The following is a 19610-nucleotide window of genomic DNA, read 5'->3' on the forward strand; positions in this document are numbered from 1 at the left end:
GGGTTTAGATTTTTCCATTAGCGACACCCGTGTGATTGTGAGGTGATTTGGTCGTGGATTGACATTTTCCATCACTCGTTCGTTCGCGTTCAATGGTGGGAAGTAAGTATAAGTAATCGAATAACACTTTCCTGGTGCTGCCACCGTTGCTGTCCTTGAACTTCGGATCCCGGGTACACGGGGTTTAACATTATGTATGTAGTTTATTGAATTGTGTGGTGTGGGAATCACTCTTTCACTCTCTCACTCGGGTGGTGCAAATTTGGAGAGGATCTGGACGTTTCCTGCGCACAACCGGTAGCAGAATCCGGTTGACGATCAAAGTGGTCGTTAAATGGCGACTGATGTGTTTGGCTTGACACACCAAATAAGTGTTAATAGTGTGGAGCCTATTTATAGACGCGAAGGTTTATCCTAACCGCGTCGTTCAGTTCGGTAGGGGCATGGGGCTTGGAGATGGTAACTAGCTAAAGTTCGCTTTGATGTATCCCTTCACCTAAACGCTTTGCCCAAACGGAAGGCCCTAGTCCCCTGGGACAAATGGTGAATAATTGATGATAGGGCGCGCCTCTGCCGTATTTGAGCCTATCTTTTCAGTTTAAAACTAGGGCAGGGAGGGAGGATGCCTGGCAGCTAAGTGTGTGGTTTGGATTTGATCAAGGTCATCGGTGACGTTACTCCAGCGCATACCTTCTTAAACGTGTGTTAGGACGAAGCTGGTAAAGTGCAAAAGGAAAAGAAACAAATATTTGACGACCCCGTACCATCGATGCATTCATTACTTACTGTAGATGTGGACGATAGAATATAAACTACAATAGTAACTTAAATGTCATACATCAAGCATAGTACACAAGTGCATAATTCGCAGCTTCAAATACTCAAGACTCGAACTAGACACCCCGAACCTTGTTTAACTCACATCGCACCTTTAATCTGTTTCGCCGATAATAAGAGCCAATAACGCGCTACGGCAGCATGATTGATTAACTGTTAATTGAACAAACAAACTGGTAATTGCAAATGGGGGTCAGAACCGAGATTTACCAACAGGCAGCTCAGTTCCCCTTCTTCGGAGCCGCTTGTGGCCGAAAGTCGATTTCAAGCTTGTTGGCTAGCGACTGACTAGAAGCGCTAGCAAATAAATTAAGACACTTTGCCTCGAACATTGCGCCCATAATGCGCCCGGGTTGCCATTGACTCGAGATACTACGTACGGTCGAGGTGTGTGTGCGTGTATGCACATTGTCCACCACCTTCCCATTTCTGGATCGTCGAGAATGTCGAGCTTAACTGCTATGGCGGCACGTGCCCGTTTTGGTGCCATCGGTAAGGGGCCGGTTTGAAGCATTTGTTCGTGTTTTTTTTTTCTTCTTATTTTTGCAACGATCTATTATAGTGAGTATACCTCATGGGCATGTGACATGTTACTGTCTGATCGGACTAGTATGTCGCCCGTGCACCGTAACCGGCTGGTTGGTGTGCACACGCCCGCGTCCATCCGTACCAACGCTTAATTTAATAAATGTTGTTTGATTTATTTAATTACTACACTTGTGACGAATCGCTACATGTGTGTGTGTGTGTGTATGAATATATGTGCTTTCGCGGGTAATAGCTGTGGCGAAGGCGCCACACGAGACCTGTACCGTTGCACGCAGCTAAACACTTTACAGCAATGGCTTTTTTGTCGCGTGCTTTACAGCAAAAGCTCGTAACAGTAGAAATACCCCGTAGGAAGAGGATATTGCACGAAATTAAATTACGCTCTTATGTTCCTTTCGGTTCGGTCTTCATCCCAACTGTCCTTAGCTCAATGCTCCACCTCCACAAGGCATCCGGATTCTAATACCTGCTCTGTTCTCCATCATTGCGCACTTTTCTTTTGCAGATAAAAACCAAAACCGTCGACATCTTCGCTTCGTCCGCTTGTTCAGGCGCCAGTGTCGTGGTCACGATCAGTCCTAGACTTACTACCATCGCTAGCACGCGACCAACGCGACCGGCAGGATGACGAAGAAGTTTGAATTCAACTGGCAGATCCCGGTGCCGGAACCGCTCCTCACCGGATGCGTGTTCGATCGCTGGACGGAGGAGAAGGACAACAACGAGCTGGAACCGAACTGCATGTTTAAGGTGGACGAGTACGGGTTCTTCATCTACTGGAAAAGCGAGGGCCGGGTAAGTAAGTCGACCACTAATCGGCACTGTTTCCCCGTTTGACGATGGCGATCTAAACTCGTTTTGCTTTCTGTTCTTCTTCTTTGCATGCGCACTGGATGTGGCCAACGTAACACCACTGGCAGGAAGGTGACGTTATTGAGTTATGTCAAGTGAGCGATATCAGAGCGGGCGGAATGCCAAAGGTAAGCGCACGGTTGGTTCATCCATACATCAGGATGTACATCCGGCTTTTTTTCCCCTTTTTTCTCATTCCCCTGCTGGGAATGCAATTTTACGATGGATGATGGAGGCAAAGTTAATTGACAGGACTATACATTGGTCGCATTTTGCGCCCTTCTACAATGTAGAAACACTAATAGACAAATAGAGAAGGAAATTAAGTGTTTTTTTAAATCATATCAGCGCCCTCCCTGTTAATAAAACTTTGTTAAGGAAACAGAAATGCAAACACTAGAACGGTTATATTCTAGAACGTCGCATGAAAGTTCATTATATTGAGATTTTTTGTTCAACATTGACCAACGGATTAAATGGGTAATGGCGTTTTGAGGATAGTTACTGGTTCGGCTGGTTCCAGGCGGTTCCAGCGATTCCAATCCCTCGAGATCGGAACCTGAATCACGCATCAAGGAAGCTGGCGTGCGCTGGCGTCGGAGACGAACGCTCCAGAAAATCCATCACTATCCATGTTTGATATCCTTCGGTTAAAGAACAATAAAGCACCCGGAATCGACGGAATCGTAGCCGAACTGGTCTAGAAAATTAGGTTCATCAACTTGTTACTGAGGTATGGAATAGCGAATCGATGCCTTGTGATTGGAATCTCGGCATCATCTATCTCATATACAAGAAGGGAGATATGTTGGACTGCAACAAATACAGGTGTATTACGGGTTTGAATATCGCTTACAAAATATTCTCCCTAATCCTTCAGGATAAGCTTGTCCCATTCGTTGAACAGATAGTTGGAAAGTTTCAAAGAGGAATCCGAAACGGAAAATCTACCACTGACCAGATCTTCACCATGCAGCAAATCTTGGAGAAAATGGCTGATCGGCAGTTGAACACGTACCATCTCGTCATAGATTTCAAGGCCGCATATGATAGCATAGCCAGGGTAAAACTCTACGAGGCCATTAGGTCTTTTGGAATCCCGGCCAAACTGATCAGGCTTGTTAGAATGACCATGAGCTACGCCACATGCCAGGTGAAGATGGATGGAAAACTCTCCCAAGGGTCCTTTGCTACCACCAAAGGCCTGCGTCAGGGAGGTGGGCTCGCCTGTCTCCTATTCTATTCGGCGCTATTGAGGAGTCCATGGAGACTGCGAGAACCATATTCTATAAGTCAACCCAGATCCTGGGATACACTGATGATATAGACATCATTGGTCTGCGGCTCTCCCAGGTAACAGAGGCCTACTAAAGGATCGAGCAGGCGGCAGAAAACCTCGGGTTGCAGATTAGCAAAGCAAAGACCAAATTGATGGTGGCACTATTAGCGGCCCTACTAAGAAAACTGGAACTACGTAGGGGTGATGTACGAATAGGTGACCGCAAATTTGAAGTCGTTGCGCGCTAGGATGCTGGCGGCCAGCCGGTCATTGTACAGCCTGAGGAAACATCTCATCTCAAAAGACCTGTCGCAACGGTCGAAGCTGGGACTGTATCGTACCTTTATAGTCCCTGTACTCACATACGCCTCTGAGACATGGACCCTTGTCCAAAACAGACAAAGCCCTCTTAGCCGCGTTCGAGAGGAAAATGCTCAGAAGGATCGTTGGCCTCGTATGTGTGGAAGGACAATGGAGGCGCCGTTACAACGACGAGCTGTACGGAACTGTATGACGACCTCACCGTCGTGCAGCGTATTAGGCTCGCCAGGCTCCGATGAACTGGCGCATGGGACCGGACGTTCCAGCTCAGAAAGTCCTTTTAGGCCGTCCACACGGACAGAGGAGGCGTGGTAGGTCCAGATTGAAGTGGGAGGATGGAGTGGAATCATCCGCCATCAAGGCCGGAAAAACGGATTGGCGGACGACGGCGCGGGACCGTGAGCGGTTCCGGATTCTGCTGTGACAGGCCAAGACCGCAAAACAGTTGTAGCGCCTGATAAACGATAAACGATCCTTGTTTATGAAGAACATCTTTTTGTTTTCGAAGAATCGAAGTAGAAAATTCAATCCTTTCGAAGAGGCAGTATTTTTTAAATGCAGGCAAAGTTACTTTAATACGCACTATGACAACAAATCTAGTGTGTTGACCTATATATCATCAACATTTTAATAAGTCTATAGTTTGCTCAGTAGTTCCATAAAAGAAATAATAACTATCCTAAAAACAAATACATAATAAAACATTTATTTTTTTTTGTTTTGCTAAGTACAGTCGAAAGCATTACACAAACTACCCGTTCTGGGATTGCCCTACCTATGCGTCCACGGTTCCCGGCTAAGTATTAACGCGCAAAACACGTGCAAACTCGACCCCGCCATCCGCCGCCTCAAATAACTTTGTGCACGATTAACTGTACGCTAACACAACGTGACCTCGGGCGAAATGGTTGGCATTGCGAAATCATTAATTGCCGTTCACTTTGAAAAGCAACCGTTTGCAACCGGTGAAAGTTCAGTGAAAACCTCGTGCACAAACCGCTCGCAGCCGAATGCTGTTCTAGCTCGATTTCCTTTCGCTCGATTTCCTGTTTATGTGTTTTGCTGCTAATACCGCTTTTCATTCACCTTCCCGCTGCCTGGAAGTGTGGGTTGGCAAAGTGTGGAAACCATATTGAAAATGCAACCAATTCCCATTGCATTTAGACGGAATTCAACCGGAAAACCCGGGGCAGCGCGCAGTGCAAGCGTTCGAGTTGTCGTTTGGAGATCTCGTGCTCGATGGGCAATGGTGAATCGGTGGGAATAATATTTCTCTGAATATTGATCAACCCCCCCCCCCCATTTCCGTTCACGAATGGGTTGCGTGTTGGGTTTATTTGTGTTCGAAACGATGGCAATAATTGCCATCGCAAACGAACACTTTTAAAGGACGATTTGATGACAGTATGACGCAAGCCACAAGCATGAAACTTGCTTAACTTATTGAAACTAACTTGGTTAATTATTATTATTGATAACCTTAAATGCTTGATTAGCGTCCTTATTAGTTATAAATTTGTCCATTGTATCTCTTCATTGTCACCCCATTTCAGACATCAGGCGAGATTTTGCTTTCCTTAACATTTGTTTATACTTCAACTGTTTACTGTCCTGGCGTCCTATAATCCTACAGTTGAAAAGAGCCTGTTTGCTTCAGAAAGACACAACGAAACACCCCATCAACACCTGCACATCGCGCTCTGTATCTCTGTAGGGTGTATCCCCTGAGGCATCTACTTGTGAGCGTTTCATCTCGTTTGTTCGGCGCATTACAAAAAGAAGGACCCTTTAGTGCTGCCTGCCTGTGTGTCTTTTCGGTGTCTCATTTACTTTCACCAGAAGAGTACTCACACTTCGTTCCTGGTACACATTCATACATACATTAATACATAAGTACGAAGTACGTACACCATGCTGAACCCTCTGTTTAATGTACGTTCTGTTTTGTACTACAAAGTTGCAAATGTTTCCTAATGACGCTTTCCTTTTTCATATATCGTTTAGTTTTCTTATATTCCCCTATGTACTTTCTGTTGTCCGAATTAGTTAAGCAACAATTTTATGTGAAGAATCAATAAAAAGAATAAGAAAACACATCTCTCAATTCTACCGACATTAGTGACGCACTACCACTGTGTGTGATTATGCTTTAACTACTGCTGCGGCATCCCACCCCAAGCGATACTCTGTGGATATGGACGGTTGTAATCGTTTCGCTTTTTCACCTTTCGTCCCGCAGGACATGAAGCTGTACAATCAACTGTGCAACAAGCACGGTGAAAATGTGGAGGAAAAATCTCTGACCATCTGTTCCGGCACGGACTACATCAACATCAACTATCAGCATGTCGTCTGTCCGGACGCAGCGACGGCCAAGGTAAGCGGCAGACGAAAACTCATCACGTTCTCCAGAAAATCTTCACTTAACAGAACCGACGACGACATGCCGGCTGGTGTATGTGGTGTTCTGGTTCGTTTTGACAATCAGCCAACATAACACACCTGCACAACCGGCGCACAAGGCTGGCTGCATCTCGACCCCTGCCACCAACCAAAGGTGGCCTGACTATATCGTATCGTTCGAATTGGTTCGTTCGTTACCAACGTACGCTTTGCTACCTGTTGCTAGCAAACACCCGTCACACACTTGTTAGCCTCAAGCGCCGGTTCGGAAGCTGGATTGGTGCAAATTCCGTAATTATCGGTTTGCCTTACGGGGTGTCATATAGGAGCGCCTAGGATATCCGGGGTTCCGGAGGGAAGTTTACGATTGCTTCACGCTTCACACTACTACCTTATGGAAAATCATTCGGTCGATTGCACATACCACTGCACGGGACACGGCGTTCAAGCTGGGCACTAGTATGACCGAATGTACATTAATTAAACGCAATTTACGCCGATGCCGGGAAGGCACAAAGGCTTGCAACTAAGCGAAGCAAGTGAAGGATGTTTTTCTTTGGAACGCTCATTAGAGAGTACGGTTTTACTCGACAAAGCGGATGAACAAATTTGTATTCGATGTGCAGTTGGTGTGATGCCCGGTTGAAGGAAAGATATTTAGTCTTTGTTGTTTGCATCACGCTGCCCTGCGTGAAGTAATGTTTGATCTGAACAGATCCTTAAAACAACTCATGCCCTGTCCCGCTGTCATCGGAATTCGATGCCTGCGTAAAAACATGCCACTACCGTACGATAAGTTCGTTGGTAAGCGTCTGTCTGTGCCTCCCAACATCATCATTGCCATTTCGTCGTTGATGTACGTGCGACGCAAGCTATTATTAATATCCAGTGGCAGATAATTTGCTCAGTCAACCGGTGATCAAACATCCTGACCCGGGATACCTCCAACATCCTCACACGCCACACACATGCACACGCACAAGCTCAACATTGACGGCGGCGTTCTTTATCCTTCCGCGTGGAGGCATCACCAACCGTGTAATCGACCTCACATGAACTCCTGCTTTTGCAAAGCGTAAAGGGCGAGTGCTGCACGATGAAGGGGAAAGCGTTGAATCATCTGCCATTGTGGGGTTGGCGTTCGAATGTCGTCAATAATCAACTGTCAGACTGGAAGTTATCTCGCCTAGCATTGTGGATGGGTTGAACATGCCTCTAGTGTTGTTGGCTTAGTCTTCTTAAGAATAGAGAGGAAGAGAGATGTTCGACTGGCCGTTTGCCTTCTGTTCCCTTCTGTCAGAACTGATAAGCATTGAACATTGTTGTAGCTAGCCGTCTTGAAAATAATTTGTCTGAGGTTATTGATCCACTGCACGCACGATCCGCACATCCTTACGAGTGGCGTATCGTGCTCAGAAACCCTTATCGTTTCTACAAACTTGAACCTAACGACGCCAAGTTCGATCATCTTTGTCGAATGGTTGTTCGCAAAATTTGTTGGCCGCCTCACAACTAACGGTTTGATACGGCAGCACTGTAATGGAACGATTAATTGAGACATTATGCGTATGTCACTTCTAGCAGAATCGAATGTAGACGGAGTTATCCAGAATTTCTAAGAATGTTTAGAATCTTGCGTTCGATGGGACGTTTATAAGCACACCCAGCAACGTGCTTTCCATATCATTGGAAGGAAATATAGCATCTGTATGAAAATGGAGTTTAAATAAGATTTCCTATCGAAGAGACTTCCAAAGCATCAAAGCGTATGTGTTTAATCATCGCACCGGGATGATCGAGTTCTATGAAACAGCGTTAATATTTAATATTATTGTAAAATACATTTCAGCAGCCGATCAACCAGTTTATCTCAACTTATTGTGTACATCTTCCTAATATGTGTTTTTTTTCACACTCCTTTACTTCTTCTGGGTAGATCTGGGTGGATGGTTTGCGCAAAATCACTCACAACGGCAAGGCCAACAATTTCTGTCCAATGACAGCTCTCAAAAAGCAGTAAGTTTCAGTCGACTGCGTCATGCTGCTATGCACACTGCATGTTCTGTTATTACGACTTTTTCTTCAACTACTATTTTTACTTGCTTTTCTTTCTCTGCTTCTTGTGCAGAATAACTTTAATCGTGCATGGGCCATAAATCTGCTTATCTTATACAATGCGTTTTTCTTACGGTGTTTGTTTTGCATGAATTATGTTTGGTTAAAGTTTGGTGGGTTTCTGCATGTTCCGGTTAATTAATACGCTTGGTTTAATACTAACCTCTATTTGTACTGTAAGTTGTGTAACATATTAATGTACTTGCTTCGTACTATTACTTCCTATTACAAAGATTGCAGTGAATTAAATTTATTCCGATACACACCTTCTCCCCACCGGAACGCGAATGGGTGTCTCTTCCACAGCAGTAGGAAAAATGTAAACGAAAAACAAACGAATGGCTAATAAATCATTCGCTGGTTGCATGTGTTCTATGTGCTATAACACCAACTACCAACCAATCCCGTGTCTGGACACTAATCACAATTGTTTGTGAGAAATTTGCCGTCATCTCACGGGAGCATGTGTCTAAGTTTCCCTTCGAGAGCTGTTGATGTCACTCACGAAACAATAGCATAGCTCCGACTGACCAACTGTGTCGTCCCGCGAGACAACAAATCGTCTGTCCGTCTGTGAGAATGATCTACAGCAGACAGTGGGGACAGAAGAACTTTCAAACCTCAGTCCACAACAACCAACAGCAAAAACAAAAACCAGAAAATTTGCTGTAAATTAAATTGCTTTTCAACCCCCTGCATGACGCTACAGTCGGCAAATGATCAGTCCGGAAAAAATCTGCTTGCTTTAGATCGTATCAACCCGGTTCATGGGATTTCCTGGGCAGCATTGCCAGTGGTGGAGAGCTATTTTGCATCATGGTATCTCACCACGCTGTAATGTTTGTTATCTGCCTTGTTTATAATGTTTGTCTCATCGGTGGGGGATATTGTTGTATTATTGTACAAGCTGTGATAACATTGCCACCATCAACAACCACACTTTCCTATCGCGATGAGTAATTAATTACAACGTGGACGTCGGTAAATATATGTTAGTTATAAAATGTTTAGAGTTGCTAGTGTTCATAGACCCTCGATATCTTGGGCTTCATACAAGCTGTACGCTTTCCACCACCAATCGTGCTGAGCGTTTTCTGGAAGTACTCTTAACACGGAAAGTACTCTTCCACATTTGCATGATTTGTCCAGCATCGTTGGGATCTTCCTCCAAAATATTTAGAATCAAATTTATTTTATTTTGATAACTAAATTTGAAATCATCTTCGTGCTCTTCTCGAATAGTTATTTTCTTACCAAAGGTTATATGATGTTTTACAATCGTTATTTAATTTTATGTTCCATTCTTTTCCTCATTGACAATAAAAATTTGTGTTAGCTATGGCAACAAGGTCTTCGCGATATAACTCACAACATTAAAATGAACAACGTGTGTCCGAGGACTAATCTAATGAAGCAGTAAGTGGGAAGCTCCAATCTTGAATTCAAAGCACTCGTGTTTCTTCCTTCATCCTCGCTAAATCGTCAACAGATCGTCCGTCTAGTACGAATAGTGTTACTAAGCTAGTATGTGTAGTTGAGTTTTTTTTTGTGTGATTGGGCGATGACAAGTACTATCACAAATTATCGACTAAATGTAAACGCAACACGTTAACCTTGTAATAGACGTATATATGTGTTATCTCGCTAGTAGTACGAAGAATTATTATTGATCTACCTTATATTCAACTACATACACAAGCTCAATTATCAATCATAACGCAACGCTTCACAGTAATTCGAAGACTGGTTTTGCTGTCGCTTGAAAAGGCACAGCATTTAGCATCAAGCCCCTCCCCTCACTGGTGTGTCGCACTAAACAGCTGATGGTAAATAATTGAAGAACCATAAAAGAAGAGCGAAACCTTGGACGATTCCGCCCTCCGACGGACGGATGGCTTGAAGCGAAAGTCCAAACCAAAGAACGTGTGGATCCTCAACAATCATGCAAATAAGGCAAATTGAGTTTCAACCAGATGATATACTCAACCGGACATGCTTCAATCATCAGCGTCGTCGTTGCCGTGATGATTTCCCGGGCGCGCCCGGGATCGCCCGGATTGACCACAAGCACCGGAAAGGGATTTTGCTGCCACCATGCAGCCGATATTGCTCAATTAAACCCACACCGTCTGGCCATCCGAGAGTCGCCTCGCTGTCGATGATGGTGATGATGATAGCTCTGACCGCAACCGCGCCCTTTTCACATTCACCAGTAGTGCAACCTAATTGAATTGGCACCTTTCTTCAATGTGCTCGCCGCAAACGCGAAACGATCATAACCCATTCTCCCTACCCTTACCCGGTAGCTTGAAAGGTGTAGTTGGGAATCGAATTAAATTATCCACTTCATTTTACTCTGTATGTGTGTGTGAGTGTGTGGGTGCGCGTGTGTTCGTGTGGATTCATTTAAATGTCTCTCATCGGCGGCATATAAAAGGCACAAGGGGCGTACGAGTGATGGAACTACAACACCAGGCGCCTCCATTAACATCCAAAACACGTGTTGTTTAACATAATCTGGCAGCAAAAGAGTGTGCATTAGCGTACAAGTAGATAAAGCTAACGATCTCAGTTTTTGCAATCCTGCCTAGGCACGACCTAAGAGTGCTCAATTACGGATAATAATGTAAAAACAGATACCGCATACACACAGCCACATATCGGAAGAGTGGGGACAGTATGGCACATGGGAAATTTACTTCCCCGATAACACGTCAAACCGCTCCAACCTTACTTTGCTTACACTTAAAATATTTACACACGAAAATGCTGGAGTGTCGATTGCTCCTCAGCTTGCATGTGCAGGCGTACCGAGCTCTCTGTCATTATTGCAGGTGTAAATTGATCGGATATGATCGAGGCAACTGCTTTCACAATGGTGGCAAACATGTGACCGCATTAGCCGCTATTATTGTTCCTATTGTTCGCATCATCGGCTGTTCCGACACAGCTCGTGATACGTAGTTTTATTATCGCTATTGATTTATCTGCGATATTGATCTGATTCATCTATCTTGTACTAGCAGAGGGCTAGTTTATTGTATATGAAATGAATCAACTTTTAAATATATGTGTTTCAAAATACACTTCGTCTTTTTCTTGGCGTAACGACCTCTAAAGTCATGCCGGCCATCGAAATGGCTTTCTAGACTGCCGATACCACGTAGTTAGTTAGTCAGACCTCACTAAGGGGGGACGGTCCGGATGGGATTTGAACCCCGGTCCACTAAACCTTAAATAAAACGTATATTCCTACTTTACTCGAGGGTGGAACTCATAGGAAATACAAATCTTCAAATAAATTTCCTATACATGCCATACGTGATACAACAGACAACAACTAATTGTGTAGATCATTGGAACACATGATCCCACATCACTTCCCTACCATTATTCAAATCGTTAAAAATCAGCCATTTTTTAAATGCATGCAGTGTTTCACTTGCTCCGTTCTTCTTGCTTTTTCATTGGATATTGGCGGTCCGATCATTTTACCGGTGGTGGAAGCTCAGGAACCGTTTCCCCGTATTGATGACTAGCTATCCAACTACGTGGTATAAGCCTTTCGATGGCCGACGTGACCTAGTAGGACGTTAATCCAAGAAGAAGACGAAGACTGTTCTTTATCGCTAGTACTTTTGCTTGCTAAGCATTCTAATGCATCTTCCAAATAAAGTTTAACGTCCACTAATAAATACTTAAAATAATGAAGGCTTCATATAACACACTTTCCTAACAACGCATACCATTCTAATAACTGGTCAACCGTCAAAGTTAGACGAGACTATATAATTTCCGAAGCATAAATTACACACACCCAAAAAATCATGTGGAGCAGTTTATGGTATATCCCCTCTAATTATCTTTTCCTTATCATTCCCATTATTAGAGAGCAGAGATAGTTATTAAAGTATTATGTTGGAGGTTGAGCTAACCCACCGCTTGATGGAAAGGTTAAACGAAGGTTCCGGAAGCACAATGTCATTGAATAATAGTTGTACTATTTGTATTTGAGTATATGTTAATATATGTTATTTTGAGTTAATTCATGTTTATGTCTTCTGTAGATTGTTTAAGGAATATTGTTTTTATCATTATATTAAACCCTTTAATGTGTAAATTGTTATCGCTTGCTGCTTATCACCTTTCATGGTTGCTTTAATTGTGCCTCGCCATAGCCTTTTCAGTAGCTTTTTCATTAGTCATAAGCAATATTAGTAGAAAGATCAAAGCTTGAAAATAAAATGTTGTAAAACTAAATCAATTTTTAACACTGTAACTGCTCTTCTACGCCTTCAGTTGGATGAGATTGGGTTTTCTAGTCGATCCGCGTGGAAAAGTGCCAGTCAAGGTGGTTGCCCGAACATTCGCTTCCGGTAAGAAGAAACTCGTACAAATTCAGTTTCGTCAACATGCATTTCACTAACCGAAACACACTGCGTTTGCTTCCTTGAACTCTCTGTTAACAGGCAAAACAGAAAAACTAGTCTATCAGATTCTTTCCGATCTGGGTCTGCCGAGCGGTAAGAACGACGTGATCGAGAAGGCTGACTTTACGTTTGAAAAGTTCTACGAACTATACCACAAGATCTGTCCCCGTAACGACATCGAAGAGCTCTTCCGGTCCATGTAAGTCTCTGGATCTGTCATATCTAGAAGGACGAATAAAAAGCGCACGAATATTATGGGCTCACCGTTCTTTCTTTTTCTTCAATTACAGCACGCAGGGTAAAGCGAATGCTATCAATCTGGACCAGTTTATCAACTTTCTTAATGAAAAGCAGCGTGATCCAAGGTTGAACGAGATCCTCTACCCGTTGTACGATGAAAAGCGAGCACTCGAAATTATTACCACGTACGAGCAAAATGATGAAGCTCGGGAAGCAAGTAAGTGTAAAATGCTCGTCCATCCGTTTGTTCGTACCGGAATGCTTACGTTGCTTACTTCCGTCTTACAGAAACCCTCACCAAGGACGGCCTGATTCGGTACCTTATGTCGGACGAGAATGCGCCCGTCTTTCTTGACCGGCTCGACATCTACATGGACATGGATCAACCACTGTCTCACTACTACATCAACTCGTCTCACAACACGTACCTGTCCGGACGTCAGTTCGGTGGCAAAAGCTCGGTCGAGATGTACCGTCAAACGTTGCTGGCCGGCTGTCGGTGCGTCGAGCTGGATTGTTGGGATGGTAAGGGCGAAGACGAAGAACCGATCATCACCCACGGTATGGCCATGTGTACCGATATCCTGTTTAAGGATGTGATTTACGCGCTGCGTGATACCGCGTTCGTCACATCCGATTATCCGGTAATCCTGTCGTTTGAAAATCATTGCTGCAAATCGCAACAGTACAAGTTGGCCAAGTACTGTGACGAGATTCTAGGCGATCTACTACTAAAGGAACCGATTCCCGACTTTCCGCTTGATCCGGGTGCACCACTACCGCCACCATCCGCCCTCAAACGGAAGATCCTCATAAAAAATAAGCGCCTAAAGCCGGAAGTTGAAAAGAAGGAGCTCGAGCTGTTCCTGCAGGGTGAGTTTGTGATTGAAGACGAAGTGAAGGAGGATGCGAGTGCGGTGGTAGATGCGACGAAAATTGCGGAACTAGCAGCCCCCGCAGCAACCGCCGTAGCACCGGTAGCAGCCGCAGCCGCCTCACAGGACGGTGGCGAAGAAGCACCACCAATCCAGTACACCGGTTCCACCACCAACGTCCATCCGTGGCTGTCGTCGATGGTGAACTACGCGCAGCCGGTTAAATTTCAAACGTTCGATTATGCGGAAAAGAAAAACGTCCACCACAATATGTCCTCGTTCGCGGAGACGACTGGCATGAATCTGCTAAAGTCGCAAGCCATCGAGTTTGTCAACTACAACAAGCGACAGATGTCACGCATCTATCCGAAAGGTACGCGGGCCGATTCGTCCAACTACATGCCGCAGGTGTTCTGGAATGCGGGCTGCCAGATGGTGTCACTTAACTTCCAAACGTCCGATCTGCCGATGCAGCTAAATCAGGGCAAGTTCGAGTACAACGGCAACTGTGGCTACCTGTTGAAACCGGATTTCATGCGACGTGCCGATCGTAGCTTCGACCCATTTGCGGACGCACCGGTCGATGGTGTGATTGCGGCGTCCTGCGCGGTACAAGTCATTGCCGGCCAGTTCCTTTCGGACAAGAAGGTCGGCACGTACGTTGAAGTGGACATGTACGGTTTACCATCCGACACCGTGCGCAAAGAGTTCCGTACGCGCATGGTCCCGGCTAACGGACTAAACCCGGTGTACAACGAGGAACCATTTCTTTTCCGTAAGGTAGTGCTGCCCGATCTGGCCGTGTTGCGGTTCGGTGTGTACGATGAAAATGGTAAGCTGCTCGGTCAGCGCATACTACCGCTGGACGGTTTGCAGGGCGGTTATCGGCACATCTCGCTCCGTACCGAGGCTAACTTCCCGATGTCACTGCCCATGCTGTTCTGTAACATTGAGCTAAAAATCTACGTACCGGACGGGTTCGAAGATTTCATGGACGCACTGTCGGATCCGCGTGCCTTCATGGGTGCCGCGAAGGAGCGTTCGGACAACATGAAGGCGATGGGTATCGAGGAAACGGGCAAGAAGGAAAAGGAAGAGCAGGCCCGCAAAGAGGAGCAGCGCGTAACGGAACCACCGCTCGTGTTCGATCCGATTACGGTCGATTCGTTGCGACAGGAGAAGGGCTTCCAGAAGACGGCCAAAAAGCAGCAGAAGGAGCTGGACGCGGTGAAGAAGAAGCACGCGAAGGAACGGGCCGGTGTGCAGAAGCAACAGAACGCAGCGATCGAGCGACTGATCAAGGGCAAAAGTAAGGACGAGATTAAGGCCGACCCGGCCGTACGCAAGCTTATTCAAGAACAAAACACCCAGTGGACGGAGATGGCCGAACGGCACAAGAAGGAGGAGTGGGAGCTGCTGAAGCAGCAGCTCGCCGACCAGCAGGACATATTGCGCAAGCTGATGGAGACGACGCAGGCCTCGCAGATGAAGCAGCTCGAGGCGAAACATGAGCGCGAGATTAAGGAGCTGAACAGCAGACAGGCGAAGATCTCGGTCGAAACGTCGAAGGAGGTCGCGAACGACAAAACGCTCAAGACCAAGGGCGAGAAAGATCGGCGGCTGCGCGAGAAGAAGCAAAACAACATCAAGCGGTTCATGGACGAGAAAAAGGTACGGATGATCTTGATGGTGTACCCTTCAAACCGTTCCACGCCCTAACTCGGTCTGTCTCTCTCTCACTCTCCCCTTTCCCAGACTGCCACCATCAAGCAGAATCGGGAGAAGGAAAAGCTGAAAGTGACCCACGACAAGCAGCTGGAGGAGTTGGCGAACGATGTGCAAAAGGTAGCGTTGTGTCCGGGCGGCGGCGGTCTAGTGGGCGGTGTGCGAGAGATCGTTACGATCGAAACGGTCGTGTAGTCGTGTCGTGTCCGGGATAGCATCTGTCTCAACATCCTTCCAACATATCACCCTTCTGTCTGTCGATTTATCTCTAAAACATCTTGCCTTGTCTCTTGCCTGTGCCTGTGTGTATGCCTCTCTGATCATACCTACTCCTCCTGTTCGTTCCTACTGATCCTTACGCATCATAACGTCATCGGCTTTGACTCTGTGATCTTTGTTCCTAGTGAAGTGTAGCCTATGGCAACCTGTAATATAATTCTACATACACAGTATCGTTGTGATAAGCATAAAGCAATCGAAGCAACCCTGCAGCACCACCAATTTTAACAACGGCGCAGCGTAGCAGCAGCAGCACCAGCCGCAGCAGCAGTAGTATTCTAGTAGCCAGCCAGTAGTTACCTAGTTTAGTGCATGTGTCGTATAAATTGCGTATTACCCCACAGACACTGGCCAACAACCACCGTCTAGTCTACCCCACCCCCCCCAAAATCCTGCTAAGGCTACTTCACGCGCTGCTAGGCTTCACAAAATTTCGGCCCATCTAGTAGTAGGTCCATTTTAATTTACTTAACTTTTTTATTCGCTTTTTTCGTTTGTTGTTTTCTTTTTATGCACCTTTTTTTGTTTCGTTTCACTTTCTTATTAATTAGTGTACTCTGTCACTCATCTGTTTTGTTTTTGTGCTTAATTGTTTTTTTTTGTTTTCTATTTTTTCTTCTTTGTTTTTCTTATTCTTTTATCATCGTTTCATACTACTGATGTTTCATTAATTTAAATTTTCCTCTTTTTCTCCCCAAATTTCTGTTCCAAACTTTTTTATCATTTTTTTCTGTGTGTTACAACCCGATGCGACGTGTTTGTGTCTATGTGTAAACTCGCGGCATCGATATTGTTTATTAGCTGTCGGCTAGCGGCTGTAAGCTTATTAGTAGCGGCAGTAGTACTAGCATTAGTGGCGATCAAAAGTCAACCAGCGCCGGAAGCAACGCATCTGTACCGGCGTCGCCAGTGGTTACGGTGGCGCCCGTCCCATTTCGTAGCTTCTCCACCATTCCACCACCGTCCGCGCAACATCTGATCCGATTGAACACGATCGAGGAAGCGCGAAAGCGCGAAGAAGCCAAACAATCCGACTGTCCCTGCATTTGTTCGTGACGAGTGCGGTGTGCGTGTATGTGTGTGTTTTTGAAGGTGTGCCATCGGCAAAAAGATGCCCGGTGGCCGGACTTCTGGAGTGAGCTGGTTCTCGTGGAAGCTTTACGCGTGTAGTGCCAAATGCAAAAAAAGTATTATTTAGTAAATGTAAGCTATGTTATATTTTATTTTTATTGTGTTTTTTTTTTTTGTTGATGTAACACTTGTTTGATTAATCGTTAAAGTTTTTTTTCTATGCTGATCTAATGTAAAATACAATCAATTTTATTGTTTTTATTTTGTATCTTTTATTACGATTTAATTATTTTATCTTTTCTTGAAATAAATCGTTTAAATATTCTTTGTGTTAATGCTAGCTGCACATATGAGACACAAAATTTATTTCTTGGCATTTTTGCGCTATAAATTAGTAAAAAAAATCTGTCCTCAAAGCATCTCATAAAGTTGAAAAAAATTGATAGAAAAAGAGAAATACATTTCCAGCTAACTGTGCTACCAAAATATACTAATAGAAAATATGTTCTTTTAACAATTAGTAACACATTTGTTCTTTTGTTTTATCATCCCAACCTCAAACAGCTCATCGAAATGTACAAAGTAGACGAGGAAGAATATAAGCTGGCATCAAAGTATGAATTTTTCGCCTAAACCCTTAAGGACGCCTCGACAACAAAAAGGGGAAAAAAGTCCTACAGACCCTACCGGCGCAGACAACACCCTCAAGCCGCCTCTACTACTCCGTCTGCATTCCGGGATATAGGACAAAACCGAGGTATAAGAAACAGAGGATATTCAAAAGAGTAGCGGTGCAAATCGGGAGAGCAAGAGGCCCTTAAAGGAAACCGGAAAGGAAAAAAAATAAACAAAAGCGATAGAAATTGTACACCCTAGACGCATATACACATAACACATTTATCATATATCTAGAGAGAGAAACACAGAGACATGTAACACACACACGCACGCATTTATGAATTAGAGTGGGAACAAAACTGTACCAGGAGACAGGCACCTCCATCGATGTTTTTATCCGTATGTGCATACTATCTCGCCTCTATTATGTTATTTTATAATTGTATTTTTATTATTATGTAATCGTATCTGTTTACGTTTTACTTTTTGTTTGTCGTTACATTTGTCTTGTTATTTGTTTTCTCTATTTTTCTAGCTAATCTCACTTTTAAACCATGTCAATTGATACGAGCGCTGAGATATCTCTCGGTTGTTTTGGTTTTATTTTGCACACTTTTATGCATATGCACATCTCTTGCCATCTCCGGGCGGCTTAAAACAAGAAAAGAGCAAGATAAAAACCCCAGCTGTCGTCTGTACTGTCGTATTACAATATACAGTGTAAACGGAATTAATTGAGCAAAATCCACAACAGCAAAACAAACCCAACAGGAAGTTTCCTGTGTATAGCAACTGTTACTGCTACAAAATAAGATTATTACTACTACACCGTTTATATCAGAAGTACACGCGAGGTGTGTGTGTGTGTTAAAAATCAATGCGATTATGATGGTCCAATACTGTTGCAATCTGAATGCGCGCGCGTATGTTTGTGGGTGGGTGTTTGTAGTGAAGAAAACATTAAGCCTAATAATACAAAAGGAAGTACATTTATATATATATATAGGAAAAGGGAGAGCGAGAGAGAAAAAAAAGAAAGAAACAAATATACTAGAAAAAGTAAATTGTAGTGATGAAAGTAAAGCAACAAACAAACAAAACATGTCTTTCTTTCTTAACTCCTGTTCGGCGCGTATGCGTGTGTGTTTGTGTGCGTGCATACAGTGCAACATTATATTAGTGATATTTAAAAAAACAACAGAAACAAATCGCTAAAGAAAAATTAAACAAAGCTAAAAAATGAGAACAAAACCAAACACATAACCAAACTGATATAATCCTATTTGTTTAATTTTTTTCTTTTTTAAATAAGTAAAATCAAAGTATGAAACGGAATTCGATTTTTGGGTGCAAAACAAAAAAAATGAACTAATAATGGAAAGAAAAAAAAGCGGAAGAATAAAATTAAAAACAAAACAGATAAGCAAAACAAGATAGGAAAGCAGAAGACAGAATAAGAAAATTCGACAAAACAATTAGAAGGAAAGGTATTGTGTAAGGTAATAATTTTAGGTGCAAAACAACCAAAATAATGATGCGTAAAGAGATGAAGAGAAAAAAATATGAAACGATAATGCTAATGATACCAAATGATAGCCACACACAATACTGATTCGTATCATACACAATATGTGTTGTGTGCGTATGTGTATGTGTCGGGGAAGGATTAGATCGTACATTTTTAATTGTTGTTTATCACTCGTAATCTTATAAAACACACTCACACACACACACACACACACTACTACTACTTAAACAAATCTAAGACACAAACCAAGAAGAGAATTAAAAAAGAAAACAAGCGGTTGGAAGAGGGGTTTGAAAGAAGCGGCAAAGGAAAACTTTCGTTGAACCTACTTCCACCCCCCGCTTCCCGGTTTGTATCTGTAGATTCCTTAGCTTTACTAACGAATGAGAGTCATACTTAGTGCCTATTTCGAATGCAGCTACCCGTACTTTGCCGATAATATATCTCTCGATAGCCGTTCGTCATTTGTCGGTGGCTGCAGCTCGTTT

At 43.9% G+C, this 19610-nt stretch overlaps 1 protein-coding gene across 4 annotated transcripts in view; it reads left to right on the forward strand.

Moving 5' to 3' along the window:
- The first annotated feature begins 2002 nt into the window (after positions 1-2002).
- LOC126556828 (1-phosphatidylinositol 4,5-bisphosphate phosphodiesterase) overlaps positions 2003-19610 on the forward strand; it is a 54573-nt gene continuing 36965 nt past the window's right edge. The window contains exons 1-10 of one of the 4 annotated variants that reach the window (XM_050212348.1): positions 2003-2181; positions 2307-2366; positions 6078-6215; positions 8178-8257; positions 12656-12732; positions 12826-12985; positions 13077-13243; positions 13315-15572; positions 15657-15746; positions 16707-16964. In XM_050212348.1, the coding sequence (XP_050068305.1) occupies positions 2011-2181; positions 2307-2366; positions 6078-6215; positions 8178-8257; positions 12656-12732; positions 12826-12985; positions 13077-13243; positions 13315-15572; positions 15657-15746; positions 16707-16961 (3456 nt within the window). In that variant the 5' untranslated portion in view covers positions 2003-2010 and the 3' untranslated portion in view covers positions 16962-16964. Of the gene's footprint in view, positions 2182-2306; positions 2367-6077; positions 6216-8177; positions 8258-9692; positions 9773-12655; positions 12733-12825; positions 12986-13076; positions 13244-13314; positions 15573-15656; positions 15747-16706; positions 16965-17540; positions 17616-19610 lie in introns of those variants that run through there. The other 3 variants (XM_050212349.1, XM_050212351.1, XM_050212350.1) reach the window with 3 other exon arrangements.

This window comes from Anopheles maculipalpis, chromosome 2RL, assembly GCF_943734695.1.
Source record: "Anopheles maculipalpis chromosome 2RL, idAnoMacuDA_375_x, whole genome shotgun sequence".
Taxonomy (NCBI): Eukaryota; Metazoa; Arthropoda; class Insecta; order Diptera; family Culicidae; genus Anopheles; species Anopheles maculipalpis.